The 20,097-nt window shown below is 49.7% G+C and overlaps 2 protein-coding genes across 2 annotated transcripts; one reads left to right on the forward strand and one right to left on the reverse strand.

The window, feature by feature from the left end:
* Positions 1 to 2,088: 2,088 nt before the first annotated feature.
* Positions 2,089 to 9,973, forward strand: Actr1b (actin related protein 1B). Its single transcript, XM_046420082.2, has 11 exons — positions 2,089 to 2,300; positions 4,103 to 4,167; positions 5,599 to 5,674; positions 6,646 to 6,771; positions 7,135 to 7,259; positions 7,492 to 7,708; positions 7,827 to 7,919; positions 8,023 to 8,197; positions 8,486 to 8,547; positions 8,763 to 8,803; positions 8,957 to 9,973. Exons 1-11 carry the CDS (start codon positions 2,253 to 2,255, stop codon positions 9,057 to 9,059), a joined length of 1,131 nt encoding a protein of 376 aa, XP_046276038.1. The 5' UTR covers positions 2,089 to 2,252; the 3' UTR covers positions 9,060 to 9,973.
* Positions 9,974 to 14,348: 4,375 nt separating this feature from the next.
* LOC124076256 (cytochrome c oxidase subunit 5B, mitochondrial) lies at positions 14,349 to 16,115 on the reverse strand. Its single transcript, XM_046420077.2, has 4 exons — positions 15,959 to 16,115; positions 15,346 to 15,419; positions 15,093 to 15,192; positions 14,349 to 14,544 (listed from the first exon to the last, which is right to left on the reverse strand). The coding sequence occupies exons 1-4, from the start codon at positions 16,059 to 16,061 to the stop codon at positions 14,432 to 14,434; spliced, it is 390 nt and encodes a 129-aa protein (XP_046276033.1). The 5' UTR covers positions 16,062 to 16,115; the 3' UTR covers positions 14,349 to 14,431.
* Between the last annotated feature and the right edge of the window lie 3,982 nt (positions 16,116 to 20,097).

Genomic DNA, 20,097 nt, shown 5'->3' on the forward strand with positions numbered 1-20,097 from the left:
CTATATGCTCCTGCCGTGATGTACCAAAAGCAACAGGGCCAAGTGACCAAGAACTGAAACATTTGAAACAATGAGCTGGAAAAAAAAAAAAACAAAAAAAAAACTTTTCCTCTTATTAACATGATTATCTCAGATATTTTGGCACAGTGAGGGAAAGCTGACTGTTACAATGTTATTAAATTATAACACTGAAACCTGCATTGACTCACTAATATATTTCTCATAAATACTATTTCCCCTATTATGTTTTATAAGTATTAGACTATTTTCAAAGGAAAAAAATTTTGTGTGGTAGAATCTTTAACTACAGTTTTTCCCTCTATTTTTTTTCCTGCATTTTGTGGTGGGTCCCATAAATTACATAGCCATGGCTGGGATGGAAGAAATCTTACAGAGGCAAAAAGTTACACAAAAGTTATAGAGTAGAATCCTAGAGAGTTTAGTTATATTAGTTTTCTACCGCTACCATAACAAAGTATCCCAAAATGGGTAACTTAAACAAAAGAATTTATCATCTCACAGTCCTGGAGGCTGACATCTGAGATCACTGTGTTGGCAGGGTTGGTTCCTTCTGAGTGCTGTAAAGGAAGAACTTGGCCTGCAGATGACTGTGTTTTCACATCTCCTTCCCTTTACATACACCTGTGTTTTAATTTACTCCTACGAGGACACCAGCATATTAAATTAGAGCCCACCCTAATGTCCTTGGTATAACAAAATTACCTCTATAGTGACCCTATCTCCAAATATGCTCAAATTCTGAGGTCCTGAGGATTAGGACTTCAACATCTAAATTTGGGGGAACATAACTTAATCTATGACATGGCAGTAGTATAAGTTTTATTTCTCTAAAATAAAATCTTTGAAAAACAAAATATAGAACAAAAAAAGTATAAAAAAGAACACATAAATCAGGCACAACTATAATCCCAGTGGCCCAGGAGGCTGAGGCAGGAGGATCACGAGTTCAAAGCCAGCCTCAGCAAAAGTAGGCCCTTAGCAACTCAGTGAGATCCTATCTCTAAATAAAATACAAAATAGGGCTGGGGACATAGCTCAGTGGTTGAGTGCCCCTGAGTTCAACCCCCCCCCCAAAAAAAAAACCCCACATAAAACAACATACAACCCACACTCTTAAAATAACCAGAAGCAGAAGATGTCCAATCTCAAATAGAAAAATAACTGCTAACCTGGGTTCCAACTCTTTCACTTTTGATTGCTGGTCTCTGCAAAAAGAAAACACAGCAGCCCGAGATGGCCTAAAATCAGTTGGGCACTGTGCACAGCCTGTAGTACCAGAGACTTGGGAGGCTGAGACAAGAGGACTGCGAGTTTGAGGCCAACCTGGGTGACTTGGCCAGACCCTGTCTCAAAATAAAAAACTTTATATAAACTTCAAGCTCATGTCTAATGGAAAAGGTATATGTTGAGACAAATAATTACAGATCAGTCTGGTAAATGAGTTTAGGACGCATATTATCTTGCAAGGTTGCAGCAGTTGACCCCAGCACAGCTCCGCAACTTTGGACAAATTATACAAGTACTATGACACTCCTCGGTTACCTCACCTGCAAAATGAAACCAACAACACAACTACGTGGTAGAACTGTTATGAGGATCTAATATAAAATCCATACATTCTTAGAAGCGCTCTGCGGACACATACCAAGCGCTCGACAAACGCCAATGTCAAATTACCATGAAAGTGTAATTTTTTTTTTTTTAACAAGGAATGGGATCCCTCTCCGTGTTTAATAAGGAAATTCTTTGGATGAAACACCCAGAGCTGGCCTCCTTGGGGAAGGTGCGCGCACCAAGAGCGTGGCCGAGGTGCTGGGGCACCGGGAAAGCGTCTTCTGGGACAGGCCAACTCGCCGCCGGCCTCGGGGACCCGCAGACCTGCCGGGGTACCCTTTAAGAACGGAGCCATGACGTCACTCCCGACGCAGCGCAGCCTACCTTGGCAACGCCCCGCCGTTCTTCCGGACGGCCTCGATTGGCCGACCGGTCTCCGGAGGCCACGCCCTCCTCCCCCGCTGCGGGCCCTGGCGCCCGACGTCAATCAGGCCGGGTGGGAGTTCTGATTGGCCGCGGGCCGCCCTCCTGAAAGCCCCGCGGGGCTCGCGTAGGCTGCGCGTTTAGGGGGGAGGGGCGCGGCATCGCGTCGGGAGTCGCAGCTGTCCCAGTCCGCCCGCCCGCCCGCTGGTCCCTCCTGCAGCCCTCCTGCTGGGCAGGGCCAGCCCTGCCCGGCCATGGAGTCCTACGACATCATCGCCAACCAGCCCGTGGTCATCGACAACGTGAGGCCCAGCAGCCGGGGGGAGGGTGGGTGTCCCGCCCCCGGGGGTGCTCGCGGCGGCGCGGGGAGGGACCCCAGCCAGTCTCGGCCCGTTCCCAGGTTCGCTGCCCTGCAGGGCCGCTCGGTTCCAAGGCCTGGGTGAAAAGGCCACCTGGCCCTTTTTGCCCTGGCCTTGGACCAGCATCCCGGTCGCGAAGCAGAGCCCCCTTGGGGAACCCAGGAAGTCCGAGACAGCTGGAGCGACAGCCAGGTGCCCATCGGGTGCACCTGTGCATCAGGCCCGTGGACGCATCCCGGACCCTGCTCGGTTGAGAGTAGAATCATTGGTCAAGTTTGGGCCCCGGCCCCTTTTGCTCATCCTTTCGCCCTGGCTCTGGCCACCTGAGAAGGTGGGCTGGCATTTGCCCTTTTGCACACTTCTGGCCTCATCTTTTGGAGGGGTTTGACCTAGTGATGTTTAAAACACTTACCAAGAGGACTGCACCCCTTAACAAAAAATGCAAGTTACTCTCCACCAGCCACATATCTACCATCACCTGGATGGTCTCTTGGCGGCTTTGACCCTCTCTCCTTAAGTACTCCTGTGTAGGGCAGAAATTCCACAGCCTGTGGAACAGTACAGAGTTCAAGGCCACTCTTCTCAGCACTGAGATGTAGGTTGGGGTCATTGTTTGGAAGCCTCAGGAGAAAGATGATGTCCGGCTTCCTACAGCCTTGTCCTTCAGCACTGGGGCTCACTCAGGCTTGCTTTTCAGGAAGATTTCTGGCCTTAGAGCCTGACATGGGGAGAAGAGAAGGGCTGGGGTCTGTGCAAGTGCCTCTAGCTGATGCTTCTGGTGTGCAGGCCTTGTAGTTTATAATAATGACTCTCCTCTGCTCTTCCTGGGTTCTGTCTCTGTTCCACATGACCCAGGTGGGGTCCCTGAATGGCCGCCTTTTTTGGAGTACCCATGTGGGCTTGCCTGAGTCATAGCAGGCAGCGAACACTGAGACTAGAATTGGAATTGGGGACGTGCTTCAGACCAGCTACTTCCCTTCTTGGTGGGCAAATAATTCACATAATTTATCAACAAACTTATGAGTTCCAAGGGCAACCACTTGGCCCCTCTGGTTGTCCAGCCCCTCCTCTATAACTGGGGGATGTCTATTTCTACGCTGCCAACCCAGAGGGCTGTGGTGGAGATGGGTGGGAAGAGGTGTTGAAAAGATTCTGGCATGATTACTAGATGCTAGGTTCATTTTGAGATCTTAAGTCCAACTTCCAGGCTGGAGCAGTGCCTGGACCAAGTTCTCCTGGGAATCTCATGGGAAGCCACTTGAGGAAAAGCACCAGTCCTTTTGTGCACCCAGTCATCTTCCCTGGCAGGCCCTGTCTGCCCCTTTTCTGCTGGGGAAGGGAAAAGGGAGCTGTTGGGAAAAACTGCCCTAAGAGTTCGCTTCTAGATGTCTTTTGGGAGGAACCAGCCAGAGAGCTTACAGAGAAGGATGCATTGACTAGTTTCCCCATGCTTTGCTCAATTGACCTTTTGGTCTGGATCATTGTCATTCATGACTGTGGTTTGTGCACTGTAGGATGTTTAGCAGTATCCCTGGCTTTCCCACCTCCTTCGGAAACCATACACTGCCAGATGTTCTGACATGGGGATACAAAATCACCCCCAGTTTTGAACCACTGGTGTATTGTAAATGTTCCTGTTTTCTCGGCAGGAATGGTGGCCTCCTCCCTGGCTTCTGTTGGTGGGACAGCCAGCTCTCCACACCTGAAGGTGAATGTCAGAAGCTAAACCTTATTTTTCCTTGCAGGGTTCAGGAGTGATCAAGGCTGGCTTCGCTGGAGATCAGATTCCCAAATACTGTTTCCCAAACTAGTAAGTGTTGCTGGGGCAGCAGCTCTTCCTCTTCTGTGTGCTTCCTGGGAGACCGCCAGCCCTGGGTCATGGCTCTCTTCTTTGAGGACAACTCTTGCCCGTTTGCAAGGGAAAACACCAGATTTGGGAGGTTAACAACATCAAGAGAGCTCTGAAGGGACAGGGCCTTGGGTTCCCCTTCCTCTCTGGGGGCTCTCATCTTTGTCTCCCTGAGCCATTGTGGAAGAGAGGCAGCCAGCATTGCCCTGGGGACAGGGTGTGGCTGCGGCAGCAGGAATAAAAGGGAGCTCTCTCCTAGGGGACAGCCAAACTAAAGCAGTAGAAAGAGTCAGCAGGCCCTTCCTCCCTGAAGTGTTTTGTGGTTTTTATATCTTTTAGTGCTCGGGTTGAACCCAGGGCCTCAGGAATGCTAAGCTCCTTCCAGGATCCTTACCTGTGTTCCCCTGGCAATGTGTTCTTCAGGGCTTGTTTATCTTCAGATCCTAGGAAATATTTATTTTTGATTTTGTTTTTGAGCCAAGGTCTTGCTGAGTTGCTTAGGACCTTGCTAAATTGCTGAGGCTGACCTTGAACTTGTGATCCTCCTGCCCCCCAAGTCACTGGGATTAAACTATGACACCTGGCCTAGGAAATGTTTTGTTTCAGTCAAGAGAGGCCTTTCCCAGTACAGTGCTGGGGACATCCATAGGACACAGGGGTCTTTCCCTAGGTGGTGCTAGACCATCCCTGGAGGGATGCCATCCAAGAGGGCACCTAGAGAGCGTGGCCCCTCTAGCCCATCAGGGACGTTTCCCTCCACAGAATTCTGGAGGCTTCGGAACTAGTGACCTAAAGGCCAGGACGGAGCAGGATCCTAAAGCCCCCAAAGTCACAGGCTACACCAAGAACCCCAGGCCCTCGCCAGGAACCCTGCGGGCTTTAGCTTTCCTGCTGGCACTTGTGGGCGTGATGAAAGGTTCCTGTTGGTGCCAGGAAACTTGGATCACATTTTAGAGCTGTAGCTCATCCAGCAGTAACTCTTAGTTTCCAAGAGCTGAACCTCAGTTCCAGAAGCTCAGGCAGTAGGAAGGGGCCATCAAATGAGTGAGAGATGCCCAAGGGAGCCACCACCCAGCTTTCTGGGACCATCTTCACTCAGTCTGTAGAAAGTGATGACAGCCCTGCCCCCTGAAGTCAACAACGTGGGCTGAGAGACGTCCCTGCCGAAGGCTGACCCTCTGCTATGGCTGGTCCATAAAGGGATCCTGGCGTTCCGGCACTCAGCTGTCTCCAGGAGGGAGACCCTCCACAGTCCCACAGCCCAAGGCCCCAGTTTCGAGTCTTGTGTCCTGTGGCCACATCTGGGTACTCTGGAGCTTTGGCGCTGGACTTTAGTTTTCCTGGACACAGCAGTTGGCCCTGCCCACTCACTCATTCCATGTGTACTTGCAGTGTTGGGCGGCCAAAGCACATGCGAGTGATGGCTGGAGCCCTGGAGGGAGACCTCTTCATCGGACCAAAAGCAGAGGTGACCTGTGGGGCCTGCCTTTCCCTGGGTTTAGGTCCTCTCTCACAGGAGTGCTGGGACCCTTTGGGCTCTAGCTGTGAAGTGCTATGTGTGTACCTCCCTTCTGTGAGATGTGGGGTGGTGGCGTCTCTTCTGGGGGATATGTTTAGACCTCCTCATATCCTGACTTTTAGAAGCTATTTGGAAACTACAGAGGAAATATTGATTATTAAAAAGTGACTTCAGAATTAGCATTTCCCTGACCAGGGCCACGGGAGCCACCTTTTACACTCTAGCCTGGGAAAACCACCTAGGGACCGCACAGCCACCACATCACAGCCCAGACAGATCTCAGGAGGAGCCAGCCAGGGGTGTGGAAAGAAGAGCAAGCCCATCTTGGGCAGGTGCCATGTAGGCAGCTGGGGACACGGTGTGAGGCTCTGGGGAGTGCGGGCATGGTTCTGGAGAAGATGATGTCGGTAGGAGCCACAGTTATGGGTGAGAGAAGCTCAGTGGTGCTCAGTGAGAACAGGTGTCTCTGAGGGGATGTCACAGAGCAGATGGAGGCAGCCTGTCTAGCAGGGAGCTCAGGGCTCCTGTAAGTGGGCCAGGATCCTGGAGGAGCAGTGGGCACCAGTGACCACAAGGGGGCGGTGTGCTGATGGGAGTGGAGCTGGTGGCAGCAGACAGGGCAGAGCAGATGGGGAATGTGTGGGCAGTGAGTGTGGGGGAAGGGGCGACATGGGTTGGAGGGGGCAGGTGGTCATTTTCTCTGGTCCTCAGCCAGTTGAAGCTCACTGAATTCTGAGCCAAGATGCTGTTGGACAGATGAGCATATTCCTCGTCCAGAACCTGCCACAAAGCAGGGGACAGCCAGTGGGCACGGTGGTTCCATGGAAGGCAGAGGAAGCAGGCAGCTTCCAGGGAGACCGGAAGCAGCTGCTGGGGAAGAGCCTGGTGCCACCTCCTGTCTTTCCGCCCACTTCCCCCAGGAACACCGGGGGCTGCTGGCCATCCGCTACCCCATGGAGCACGGCGTGGTGCGGGACTGGAATGACATGGAGCGCATCTGGCAGTACGTCTACTCCAAGGACCAGCTGCAGACCTTCTCTGAGGAGGTGTGGTGGCTGGCCCTTGCCCCAGGCTCCCAGTGTTCCCTGCTTCCTGGGCCCTGTCCCGCTGCTTCCTTTCCGGTCAGGCCTTCCCCCTTCCTGCCTGCATGTTGGTAGCATTGCTGGCGCGTCACTGTGTCTGTGTGTGCCTGCTCGGCCAGGGGCAGCCAGGCAGAATTTTCCAGAGAGCGCCAGATCTTGGGAGAGTAACTGCCCGAAGATAACAGGATGGAGCCCTCAAAAAGAATAGGAGGCTGCAGCCGCCTGCGCCTGCGCCTGCACTTGAAGCAGGGATCTAACCATCTGGACGGGACCCCTGGGGCCTGGCCTGTGGACCTCTGCATGCCACCACTCTCCCATCTCTCGCAGCACCCTGTTCTTCTAACGGAGGCCCCACTCAACCCCAGTAAGAACCGGGAGAAGGCGGCGGAGGTGTTCTTTGAGACCTTCAATGTGCCGGCCCTGTTTATCTCCATGCAGGCCGTGCTCAGCCTGTGAGTGCCCCTGGGTCCCCTCCTCCCGTGGCCACCCTCCTGCTTGCAGTGGCCAGGGGTCTGACTTCCTTGAAGGAACAACCCCTTGCCACCTCTGATGACTGTTCCTTTAGCGAGTCCTTTGTGCCACTCTTTCAGACTAGACAATACAGATGTCCCAAGGTCTCTCCCAGGGGTGAGGAGGTCCCCATGCCTCAGTTGCTGAGGTGAGGGGATGCTGACCTGGTAACAGGTACGCAACAGGACGCACGACAGGAGTGGTTTTGGACTCTGGGGATGGGGTCACCCATGCTGTCCCCATCTATGAGGGCTTTGCCATGCCTCACTCCATCATGCGGGTGGACATTGCTGGCCGTGACGTTTCCCGCTATCTCCGGCTGCTTCTGCGCAAGGAAGGAGCCGACTTTCATACCTCAGCTGAGTTTGAGGTTGTCCGGACTATCAAAGAGGTGATGAGGGGTAGGGGGACAGCCTAGGGAGGGGACATGGGACCTAAGTACAAGGTCAAGCCCTGGGCTGCAGGTGTCCCGGTACAGCCTTCTGAGTCTTGTGTCCCTGCCTCTGCAGCGTGCCTGCTACCTGTCCATCAACCCCCAGAAGGACGAGGCTCTGGAGACAGAGAAGGTGCAGTACACCTTGCCGGATGGCAGCACGCTGGATGTAAGTGGCCAAGTGTGGTACTGGGTGGCCGCCAAGGCCGGCCTGGAAGAAGGGAAGACTGGCTTCTCTGGGGCCTGTCTGCCCAACCCTTTCTGCTCCAAAGGTGGGGCCCGCACGCTTCCGGGCCCCCGAGCTGCTGTTCCAGCCGGACCTGGTGGGGGATGAGAGTGAGGGGCTCCACGAGGTGCTGGCCTTCGCCATCCACAAGTCGGACATGGACCTTCGCCGGACCCTGTTCGCCAACATTGTGCTCTCAGGAGGCTCAACACTCTTCAAAGGTACTGTGGTAGGTGGCACAGCACTGATGGGAGCAAGACCAGAGCCCAGGGGTGGCTGGACTCCCTTGCCCCAGAGCCCCAAGGCACCGCTGTTGCCATTTGGGGCAATAGATTAAATTAAATCTGTTTACCTAGTGACTAGATGACATATTTATGAGGTCAAAAATGTACCTGTGGAAAGGACTACAGAAAGGGGCGGTGGCAGCTGGGGGGCCCAAAGCCTGGACAGGGAGCCGGTGGCAAGGAGGGTGGACCTGGGCCCCAGGCTCAGCAGTCCTGTGTTCACAGGCTTCGGTGACCGATTACTGAGTGAAGTGAAGAAGCTTGCCCCGAAGGACGTAAAAATCAAGGTGAGGCTGTGGAGACGTCCTTGGGCACAGGCTTGGGACTGCCTTGACCTGGGGAGGAAGAGTGCAGGCCGCCTCCCCACTCGCTCATGTCCGGCCTGCCTGACTTCCCCCTCCCCTGTCCCCCACCTCACACTCTTGTCGACTGGCCTGGGCTGTGAGAGGAAGGATGGCTGCCGGGTGGGGCCTGGCAGTTACGTAGCTTCTTGCTCCCCTAGATCTCGGCCCCTCAGGAACGGCTGTACTCCACGTGGATTGGGTGAGGCAGGGCCCCACAGGAAGTTCTGGGAAGGGTCCGCTCTGCCCTGGCCCAGGCCAGGTGGAGGTGGGGGGATTGGAGCTCTGAGTGCCCAGAGAGGGTGACTGGCCCAGTCCACAGATCCACAAGAACATCATCCCTGCGTCCTCACAGGGGCTCCATCCTGGCCTCACTGGACACTTTTAAGAAGATGTGGGTGTCCAAAAAGGAGTATGAAGAGGACGGCTCCCGTGCAATCCATCGCAAAACCTTCTGATGCCCCAGGAGGGCAGGGCGTGTGGAAGAACTGGAGGAGAATGGGAGGGGAGCCAGAGCCCTGGACTCTTTTGGTCTGGGCTCACGTTCTAGGCTTAGGGTCCCCTGCATGCCCTGAACCCCGAGGCAGGGGGGCAGCGTCGCCTCCTGCAGCCCTTCCCTACACACACAATAACATTTAGCTGCATGGTGGGAGTCTCGGGCTGGAGCAGAGCAGCTGAGGAGCCAGCACTGGGTGGTTCTGGGTGCCCCCCTTGCTGGGGCCATTTAGGCCCGGGGTTCCTTGCTCTGACTCTTGCCGCTGCTTCCCCTATTGCCAGTGCCAGACACCCAGATGCCCCATGTCCTCTGACAGGCTCCCATGCAGGGCCAGAGTGCTAGAATGCCTGGGAAGCAGGCTGAAGGGGGGACAGCCAGCAGCCCTTGGGTGCAGTGAGGCACAGCAATGTGTCTCCTGCCACCTCTTCTCCCCGACCCAATGGAGCAGTCCAAACCCTCGCACGCTCTGCCCTCGTCCTCCTGGGCACTGCCTGGTGCAGGGCTGAGAAGCAGGCAGTCTTCCATCCCCAGCAGGCAGCTGTGGCCCAGGGTCAGAGCCGTCAGAGCTACGGGCAGCCACGGCTCATGTTTGCCACACTGTCCCCTTGTAAGCACCTCACTGATTGCTGCTCCCTCTCCTTGGCCCCAGTGCCCTGGACAGGAAAGAGTTAATGGCCTCACTTGTCAAGGGAAAGCCACTTAATCAGGAGTCAGACCCAAAGTAGGTGGGGGACATTTCCTTCTCTCATCCCCCTTAAGAAAGGTCTTCATGGTGGCCAGGGCCCCACCTCCCTCTCCCCAGATCTGTACAATAATTTAACACAGTTGCCTGGAAAAAAACTTTTATAAAATCATTATAGTAATAATTATGGCCAAGGCCCAGTGTGTGGCTTTGTTCTTGTGGCTGAGTGCTGCTGTTTGCTCACCATCCCTGGGGACTTGCAGAGACCAGAGGGACTACACAGGCACTGCTGTGGCCCAGAAGCCCAAGGGTTCCCATGGTTGGCAGGGCAATGGTGCAGGGAGGCCCCAGGAGGCTGAGCCCTCACCTCCAGCAGGATTCTCAGGCTCATTGCCTCCTCACTCACCATGATCCACCAGAGGAGACAGAGAACAGGGCTCCCAGCCCTTGACAGGGTCCTGTGCCTCGCATCCTCTCCTGCTCTGAGCACCTGTGTGTGCCTTTCAGAGGGACTGGACCTCAGCTCAGGCAGTTGAGGACTGGCAGGAGTGCCGAGCTGGGCTGCACAGGAGGAGACTGAGAGGCAACCTGGAGGTGCACAGGCAGGCAGTGGGGCCGACAGATGGAGGTCTGCTCTCTGATAAGTCCATGAGCACCTGCGGCACGTCTGAGGGTGCCAAGTGTTTGAGGCCAACAGTAAACAAAGATTTATCCTCCCAACACACGTACAGGCCTTGGAGGCCAAAAGGACAGCCCAACAGGTTGGTCAGACTTATTTGCGAGGGCCCAGGGTGAGCCAGGCAATGGGAATGTTCCAGGCAGAGCCAAAAGCTGAGATGCCTGGGGCCGTGGGGCTGGAGGTGACTCAGCAGGAAGGGGTAAGGGGTCTGCTGTGGCTCCAGTATGACATGAACTGGAGAGGCGGTTGGACTGGCATGTGAAGGGCTGGAAAGGGTCGTTGGCCGTGTCCTGGGTGCTAGCCATGGAGGATGTTGACCAGAGCATTTGAGGTTGGTGACTGAGAGGGCCACCGAACTGAGATCAGGTAGGAGAGGAGGACTGGGTGTCTGTGTAGCACATTTTGTGGGGCCTTCAAGTCACATCAGTGTCAGAGTTTACACGAGGAGCCTTTCATTAGGGGTCCTGCAGGCCAGCCCTGGACAGATAGCCCTGGTCCCTGCAGGACCTGGGGGTAGAACACATCTGCATATGTAATACACATTAAGCTAAATGCACATGTGTGAGCACACCAGTTAGAATATGTGCATGCCTTTCTTAACTGTTTGCTGGGAAGGCCTAAAAGCAGCGACACCCCAGTAGCAATGAGCACATCAAGTATCAGGGCTTGGTCTCTGCATGCCATTCCACAATTCCCTGGGATAGGAAAAAAAAAAATAGCTGAAATAATATGCCCATGAGGAAGAAGAGACAGCTCTCCCTTCCAATAAATGTAGAAGGAATAATGGAGAAATAAAATCACTATTGGGCAAATATTATAGAGTAGTAATGTTGCAGGCAAGAAAGGACAGAAAAATTAATGGGCAGAAATAAAGTGTTTGCATTGTATTGGTGTCTACTCATGAGATACAGAAGGAAAGAGTGTCATTTATGGTGGAGAAACCTAGTAGACACTACCTTCACCAAATGATCAAACTTTACAGCTCCAGTAACAAGTCACCATCTCTTGATGAGGCACTAAAAGAGGCCCAGTTTCACCTGTGGTGTTCTTGTAAAATGTCAGTTGAACCAGGAGCCAGCAGCAGACAACCCCAAAGTAAAACCAAGAGACCAGTCCCCTTGTTCAAAAGGAATGTCATGAAGACAACAAAGGACCAAGTGCAATGTGAGACCCTGGGTTGGAAAAAGGATTTTCCAAAAAGCCAGCAAAATCCCAATAAGAACTGGGCACACTGGCACACGCCTGTACTCCCAGTGTCTTGGGAGGCTGAGGCAGGAGGATCATAAGCTCAAAGCCAGCCCCAGCAACTTAGCAAGGGCCTAAATAATTGAAACCCTGTCTCTAAACAAAATACAAAAAAGGGCTGGGGATGCGGCTCAGTGGTTAAGCACCCCTGGGTTTAATCCCTGGTACCAATAAAAAGGTCTTTTTGATGAGTTAACAGTATTCTATCAATATTAGTTTCCTAGCTTCAGTGACTATACTGAAATTTGGTTTTTGAAACTGTCCCATATTCTATCTACTGTCTGATGCTAATACTAATAGGGAAAACTTGGTGAAGGATGAATAGGAACTCTTTGAAACTAACAGCAATTACTTTTGCTATTTTTCTGTAAGTCTGAAATTATTTCAAAATAAAAACTTAGGGGACAAAAGGAGTTGGGGTCTGGAGCTAAATGGCCTGGGTTCACGATCTTGTCTCCCAGATTGCTAGCTGCATAATCCTGAGCTTTCCCAGGCTTGCCATCTCTAATCTGGGAGTGATAATAATGGCACCTACCTCATGGGTTTATTAACAGCCTAGAAGATGAACCTAGTACATTTTGTGCCAGAAAATAAAATAAGCCCTGGAAGAATGAGAGGGACATATCAAAAGACCCTAGAAGCCAGTTTGAAGAGGTTCCCACCAATCAAATTTGGAACAAGTGAACAATCAAAAAATAAATGAATCACAGATATTAATCCACCAAGTAAAATAAAACATGAAGCCATACTGATATAAATAAATTCAAAGTGTGATAGGAATGAAGTGATGACATCTCCAAGTACTAGCCTATGAGATTTTTATTAAAGAGCAACTTCACAGTGGAGAAGCCTGGCAGACATTAGAGCTTAGCTAGGTGACCGAAACAAACCTCGTCAGCAATGGATTAATTCAGTACTGAGTGCCTCTGGAGAGGGCACCAACCTCAGTGGCACTCCCACCCAAGATGCCAACCATGAGGAAACACAAACCCAAGTTGTCATTCTTAGCAGTGCCACAAGGTCAGCAGACAAGACAACTGTCCTAGACCTGACAACCAAAGGCAACATGTGACACTGAACTGAGTCTTTTTGCTAAAAAAGAGACTGGAACTTTTAGCCAAACTTGAATAGGAGCCGGGCGCAATAGCGCATGCCTGTAATCCTAGCGGCTCAGGAGGCTAAAGCAGGAGGAGGGAGGCCAAAGCAAAAGGATCGTCATGTTCAATGCCAGCCTCAGCAATGGTGAGGCATTAAGCAAGTCAGTGTAACCCTGTGTTTAAGGAAAAAAAATACAAAATAGAGCTGGGGATGTGGCTCAGTGGTCAAGAGCCGCTGAGTTCAATCCCTGGTACCAAAAAAAAAAAAGTTTAATAAATGCCTAAATACCAATTATCCAGAGTTCAAATTATTCCAGATCTTTTCCTTTACAATGTTGAGACAGAGCCTTGCTGTTGCCAGCCTGGCCTAACTCCTGGGCACAAGTGGTCTCCCAATCTGAGTTGCCCAAGTAGCTGGACTATAGTACCAGTATGTCCAGCTTGAATTTTTTTCTTTTTTAAAGATGGTACTGTGGGGCTGGCGTTGTGGCTCAGTGGTAGAGTGCTCGCCTAGCATGCTTCAGGCACTGGGTTCAATCCTCAGCACCACATAAATACAATATCCACCTAAAACTAAAAAATAAATATTAAAAAAAAAAAAAGATGGTACTGTGGGCTTTATTCAAAGAAAACATTGGAGATAGGTACAGGGACCAATACAGTGAGTCTTGCAGAGGGGGAACAGATTGGACCCAACCCCCACAACTGTTTTTTTCAAAATCAAGACCCAAGCAAGGTCCACACACTGTTGTGATGGGTTTCGCTCTATAGGTTCTCCCAAATTTCCCCCTCCCTCTACTCCTCACAACTCATTTGAAGAAACAGTCTTGTCTTGTTTTGGTACTAGGGATTGAACCCAGGGGTGCCTAACCACTGAGCCACATCCCCAGCCCTTTTTAAAATTTTATTTAGAGACAGGGTCTCATCTCACTGAGTTGCTAAGTACCTCGCTAATCTGCTGAGACTGGCTTTGAACTCTCAATCCTCCTGCCTCAGCCTCCCGAGTTGCTGAGATTACAGGTATACACCATCACACCCGACTAAACTGAAATTGGGTTTTTGAAACTGTCCCATATTCTGAATTTTGCTGTCATTCCCATAAACTTGCTTTGAAACAGATCCCTCAAGAATTCAAACTCACCAAAAGGTCACTCCACCAGTACTACCTGTCAGGCTCTTTACACATATTACTTCTAACGCCTCACAAGGTACCTTTTTGCAAACATAACCATCCTGAGAACATGTTCATGGTGACACAGCCCAATGACAGAGCTGAGGTCATCAGCCTGTGGTCAGCCTGACTCCAAAGGCCATCCTTTTCCCCTGCATGAGGTGATTCCAATCACAATATGGGGATTGAACTATGGCATGCTAAGCATACACTCTACCTCTGAGCTACATGCCCAGCTCCGATCTATTTTTATTAATTACTGAGCACTGATGGTACACTTTAAATGGATGACAAAGTAGTACAACAAACAGCTATTCCCAAAATAAAAGCTGCCCATGCCTACCCAAAAATACAGAAGAGAAATAAGACTAGCCACCTACGGGAGGAGCCACTGCAATGGCTAGAATTTATTAGAAAGAAGAAACTTTATAGCATATTCTGAGTGAGTGAGTACAGAGGCTCAATGGGCAAACTGGTGAGGAACCAGCTTGTAGTGGGTTCCACAATTTGGGCATCGCTGAGTCTCGCCTTTGTGCACCCAGAACCAGATGACAGCACTGTTGTCCTCTTCACCTGAAAGGGAAAAGGGTAGTTGAAGGTCACCTAGCCTAAAAAAAGAGACTTCTAACATCCATCAACCACATCTGAGACAGAAATAAAACGATGGCTGACATCTTAAGAAATCAGTTCAAGCTTTTTTCCTATCTTTTAGATGAAGAAATGGGAGCCCCAAGTTTACCTGTGAGTAAATTGACACCAAGTTCTAATAATTTCTTTGCCTACACAGAATCCCAAAGCAGGGTCTATACTGGTATATATCCCTAGTGCCTAAAGCAGTGCCTGGCCCAGAAATCATATAATGATAAGTATCATCTGGGTGAATACTACTCCATGACACACTTCCAGTGAGCAAGTCTAGTTGCTGTTCTGTACCTTTCCAATAAGTACAATATATTCATGCATGAGGCTTGAGAGAGCCAGAGCTCCAAAACAACTTATTTGCAAATCTGTCTTCTTTACACACACACAGTCACACAAAAAGATGTGAAGCAGCTAACAGACATCCTGTATAGTAGGATGCATTTTTTAAATGGACAAGAAAATAGAGATGAGGTACTTACAAATGCAACCCACGATTCGCTTGTTGGTGATGGATGGGACTAAGTTAGGGTCTTCCTTGGTGCCTGAAGCTGCCTTTGGGGCAAGTATATTGTATGGGTCCTGACAAAAAAAAAAAACAAAAGCAGACCCATTATGTCAAGTGTTTCCTACAAGTCACCTTTCTAGAACCAAATAATCTCAGGAGAGAAGTCTGATCCCATTCAAGACCATAAGCCCAAAAGAGGGCAGAGGGGGAAAAAAGGGGTTTCTCACCAGTCCCTTCTTTGCAGCCATCAACACCTCCCTCTCCAGCCCAGTGGCCTGCTCATCATCAGTAGGAATACCACCTAAAGGAAGACACGTGATTTATGATGTTCACTGACATAATCAAGATTTTAATAAATACACACTGAATGATCAGAGGAAAAGGCCACACATAAACTTATGCATAAGTTTTTGTGGGTTCACAAGCTCGTAAAGGCTACCCACATCCATGGTTCCCAAAGGACCACAGTGTCACCCTCCCCCTAACGGAAGCATTTCTTCTCCAACCAGAGGCCAATATTTTGACATTTATCTAATAGGGTATCAATCAGTCCATTCGGCTAGGGGAGGCAAAGGTTTGAAGGGCGGCTCAGCCCCTGTCCCCACGACAAGGTCACCCGACACTCTCTAGTTAGGACGCTTACGCAGGTCTGTTTGGTGGGCAGTGGCGGCGATCGCCCGAAATTACTGGGAGATGCCCGCGGTGCTTGGGGCGCTGTGGGCCCTGAAGCTGTCAGTGGCGTCGCAAGGAGCTACGAAGCCAGCCCCGCTTTGCTGTCCCAGCACCAACCATCGTGAGAGAATAACGACTGGGGTCCCAGGCGCGCCCCCCGAAGAGTACCTCGAGAAGACATGGAGCGCACGGCGGCTACCCCATTAGGACCGCAGGCCCTCAGGCCCTGAGCCGCCAGAGCTCCGGCTCCGCGAAGTAACCTTGAAGCCATCACACTCGCGTCAAGTACCTTCACTTCCGGGAAGAGATGCGAGACGGGCGGGACTTCCGGGGCGGGACTTCCCTTCTGATAGCCTCCCGCTTCCTCTGCCTGCCCGTACAGTCACGTGGGAGATGCGGAGCTGCGCGTGCGTGCTCCTTCCTCTCCGCCGCGGCCTCGGAGGTGTGGAGGATTCCACCGTCTCAACAGTGGGCCTCTTGGAATCTGGGAACTTGGTTTGGGGTCGTCGTGTGTGTGCCCACCACATTGGAATTCCTGTTTGGCCTAGTAACCGTGCTCCTGTAACTTGGACCCGCGGCAGGCCTTAGGTACGCGCCTGTCAAGACTCGCTGGACTGCCCATGATATAAATTTGGGAGTGGCCCCTTGAAGCCCACTGTGTTCTTTGTTATGCTCGTTAGTCGCTATGCCGGCTCGCCTGACAGCTCGGGAGCCATCGCGAACTTGTTGCACTGGCCCCCGCTACCAGAACTTGGACGGGACCCACCCGTTACTGTGGGAGGTACCAAGCGGTACTGGGCAGAGGTGGGACTCCTCCCGGACTAAAGGCCTTGATGACGTGCAGAGCGGGTGGCTACTCGGATGGTAGCCAAGGGAGGGGTTAGGAGGAGGAGCAGGAAGGGAAGAACAGGAAGTGGAGTCAGAACGTGCTGTGGCCAGTTATTTATTTAAAATGGATTACATCTTCCATGGTTCCCCATTGCCCGCAGGTAATGCACAAGTGTCTTAGCAGGATGGACACTTGAGAACCTTCGCAAAGGCTGTCCCGTCTATCCTGTTGTCCAGACATCTCTGAAACAGTCTGGCTGCATGCTTTGTCTCCTGACCAGATTGAAAATCTTCAATTATGCCCTAAGGTTGAAGTCTCATTGCCTTGCAGAGACATGGCATATAAAATAATCTTAATTCTTAGTATATTTACTACTTAAACAATATACAGAATCAATTTATGGGGCTTCTCCTGGCCCAGTGAGGTCAATTTGAGGCAAATTGGAGAGTACTGAAGTCCCAGGTGTTCCCATCTGTTCCATGCAGGTTACTTTTTTTTTGGGTGGCGCTGAGGATTGAACGCAGAGCCTATGTGCATGTGAGGAAAACATTCTGTCAACTGAGGTATACCCTCAGCCCCCATGCAGGTTACATTTCATCGCAGGAATACATGTAATTTTCCAGGGTGCTCACTGTATCAAGAAAAAAAAAAAAGAAAGAATGGTTTCTATTATGAGTCCAAAATTGCTTCATGCTTTTTGAAAATGGGTTTACTATGCGTGGTTCCACTGTTAACTTCCTTACCTCATACTGCAGGCTCTCCAAATTAAATCCTCCCCCGCAAAAAAAAAAAAAAAAAAAAAAATCCTTAGCTCCAAGGAATGTTCCCCAAGAATCTATAGATCTATAATTGGCCTATACCTATGGTTAGGTGTTTGGTGAAGGAAGAAAGTATTGATGTAGAAAACACCTAGCTCCACCAGATAGCTCAACCAGTAGTCATTTTTTCCTTCTTTGGGCAATCATTTCTCTTCAGTAAAAACTAAGATTAGACTAAGTATTTCCCAAAGTGGGTTCCATGGAATGCAAGTCTAAAGATACGCTATTCCGATAAAGTACTTGATCAAGATAGGAAAGTCCTGCACCTGATGACCGCCCTCTTGGATAGGTATGCTAGCACATTAAAGGCTCTGATTAGGGGCCAGGGTTGTGGCTTAGCAGTAGAACGCTGGCCTGGCACATGGGAGGTGCTGGGTTTGATCCTCAGCACCACATAAAAATAAATAAAGGTATTGTGTTCAACTACAAAAAAAAAAAAATATATATATATATATATGTATTTTTTTTAAGGCTCTGATTAGGCCTGTGGCAAAGAATCATGTTTACTTTAGCTGTGGTTTAAGCCAAACTTTTTCTGTCTTCCCAATGAGCCTGCCCTTCAGCAGACTAGTAAACTAGGCAGCCCTGAGGTGTTAGGATTCCCTGCTGCCTCACTAGAAGACTAGGCTATAAAATGAAAATCAAGTTTAGGCTTGTTTCTTGCCTTCATAGTAGGTTTCCATAATAATAGGAAATTTTTGAAGGCCCTTGTCCAGCTCAGGGAAAACCTTGGCCTCAGTTTGAGATTATTCAGATTGTATGGGTGAACAGGAATATCAGGACCAGGCTGCAGGACCCCTGCTGCCTCCAGCTCCCACCACCCTCCTCTCACACCCCTCCCCCTAAGGTCTTCTTGAGAAATGGTTTAGCTTGGGGAACAATCTGCCACTCCTGTTCAGTCATTGTCTTTGCCAAAACAATAAACTTTTATTGAGTATTATTATTTTTTTAACTTTATAGTAATTCTTAGTTGTCAAAATAAATGCACATTGCATTAAGTCAACACAGATGTGTAAGGAAAAAACAGTTTGATGTTTGTTCTTTTTTTCCTTTCTTCATGCCAGGGTTTCTCAACCTCAGCACAATTAACATTTGGGGGCTGGAAACTCTGCAGGGGTAAGGGGGAGGGGCTGTCCTGTGTAGGATTTAGCAGCTGTGCCATTAGCACTCCCCAGTTGTAACAACTAGAAATGTCTTCAGTCATAGTCATGTGTCCCCTGAAGGACAAAATCACTCCTGATTAAGGATCCCTGCCCTTAAGAAATACACATATGGGGGCTGAGGCTCAGGGTAGAGTGCTCACCTGACATGCGTGAGGCACTGGATTCGATCCTCAGCACCATATAAAAATAAAAGTATTGTGTCCACTTACAACTAAAAAAAATACATTTAACAAAAAAGAAACACACATATAGGAGGTTTCTTTAAAATATACAACTATGTCAAAGCCGGGCATGGTGGCATGTGCCTGTAATCCCAATGACTCTAGAGGCTGAGGCAGGAGAAGTGCAAGTTCAAGCCAGCCACAGCAATTTAACAAGACCCTGAGAAACTTAGTGAAACCCTGTCTCAAAATTAAAAAATAAAGGTGAGGGATATAGCTCAACACCTTGGGTTCAATTCTCAGCACCAATACAAAAACAAATATATGAATATGCATATATATAAAAATCACACATGTGTATATATGTGTATGTATATGTACATATGTATGTGCACACATATATATATACACATATAAACAGATGTCAAAACGTATTTGTGTGTAAATAAAAATGCAACCTATTATTAGTAAATTGCTTTTTTCATTTAACTGAACTTTTTGTGAACATCCCTCCAGATCAAATCGTAGAGCTAACATATAATCGATGCATGGTATTCCCTACTATGAATATACTGTAATGTATTCAACTTGTCCCCCTCGATGAACATTCAGACTTCTAGTGTTTTGTCTTGCAAACAATGCTGCAGTGCACGTCCATCTAGGCGCATCAGCCTGATATTCTGGAGCTTTTGTTTCTGAGGAAATGGGTCAAAGGATGTGTGTGTTAAACATTTTAATACATGGCCAGATTGTTTTCCCTAAAGTTTGGAGCAATTCATGCTCCCTCCAGTAGGGTGCGTATTTGTTCCCACCTCCAAGGAGAGAGTTACCAGGGCCTTCCGCCAAGTTTGCAAGAACTGGATAAATAAAAAAAATGAGATGCTGTTTGGCTGTGGGTGCTCAATTCCCTGACTCCTAAGGCAGCTGAACACCTTTCAAATATTTATTGATTATTTTCCTTTCCTCGGGGCTGTGAACTGTTGGGCTCAGCCACTCAGGTAAACTATCTAACCTTTTTTTGCCTTAATTTCATTTTCTTTTTGTTATTATTCTTATTGACATGTAATAATTGTACATATTAATGGAGTTTGGTGTGATATTTCCACACATGCATCCAGCATGCGCTGATCAAATCCAACTTCCTTTTATTTCCTCCCCCCCAACATACACACCCTTCCCAAACTCCAGTACTCACTATTCAACATGCAGGTCAACTTTGTTTAGCATTCGCACAGAAGAGGGAACATGTGGTTCTTGTTTTCTTGTCTGGCTTATTTCACTTAAAATAATGTCCTTCAGTTCCACCCAAGTGCCTTTCAGTTGTAAGTGCTCAGGA

This window comes from Marmota monax, unplaced genomic scaffold, assembly GCF_021218885.2.
Source record: "Marmota monax isolate L192 unplaced genomic scaffold, Marmota_monax_Labrador192_F-V1.1 WCK01_AAM20220418_F8-fsc00178, whole genome shotgun sequence".
Lineage (NCBI taxonomy): Eukaryota > Metazoa > Chordata > Mammalia > Rodentia > Sciuridae > Marmota > Marmota monax.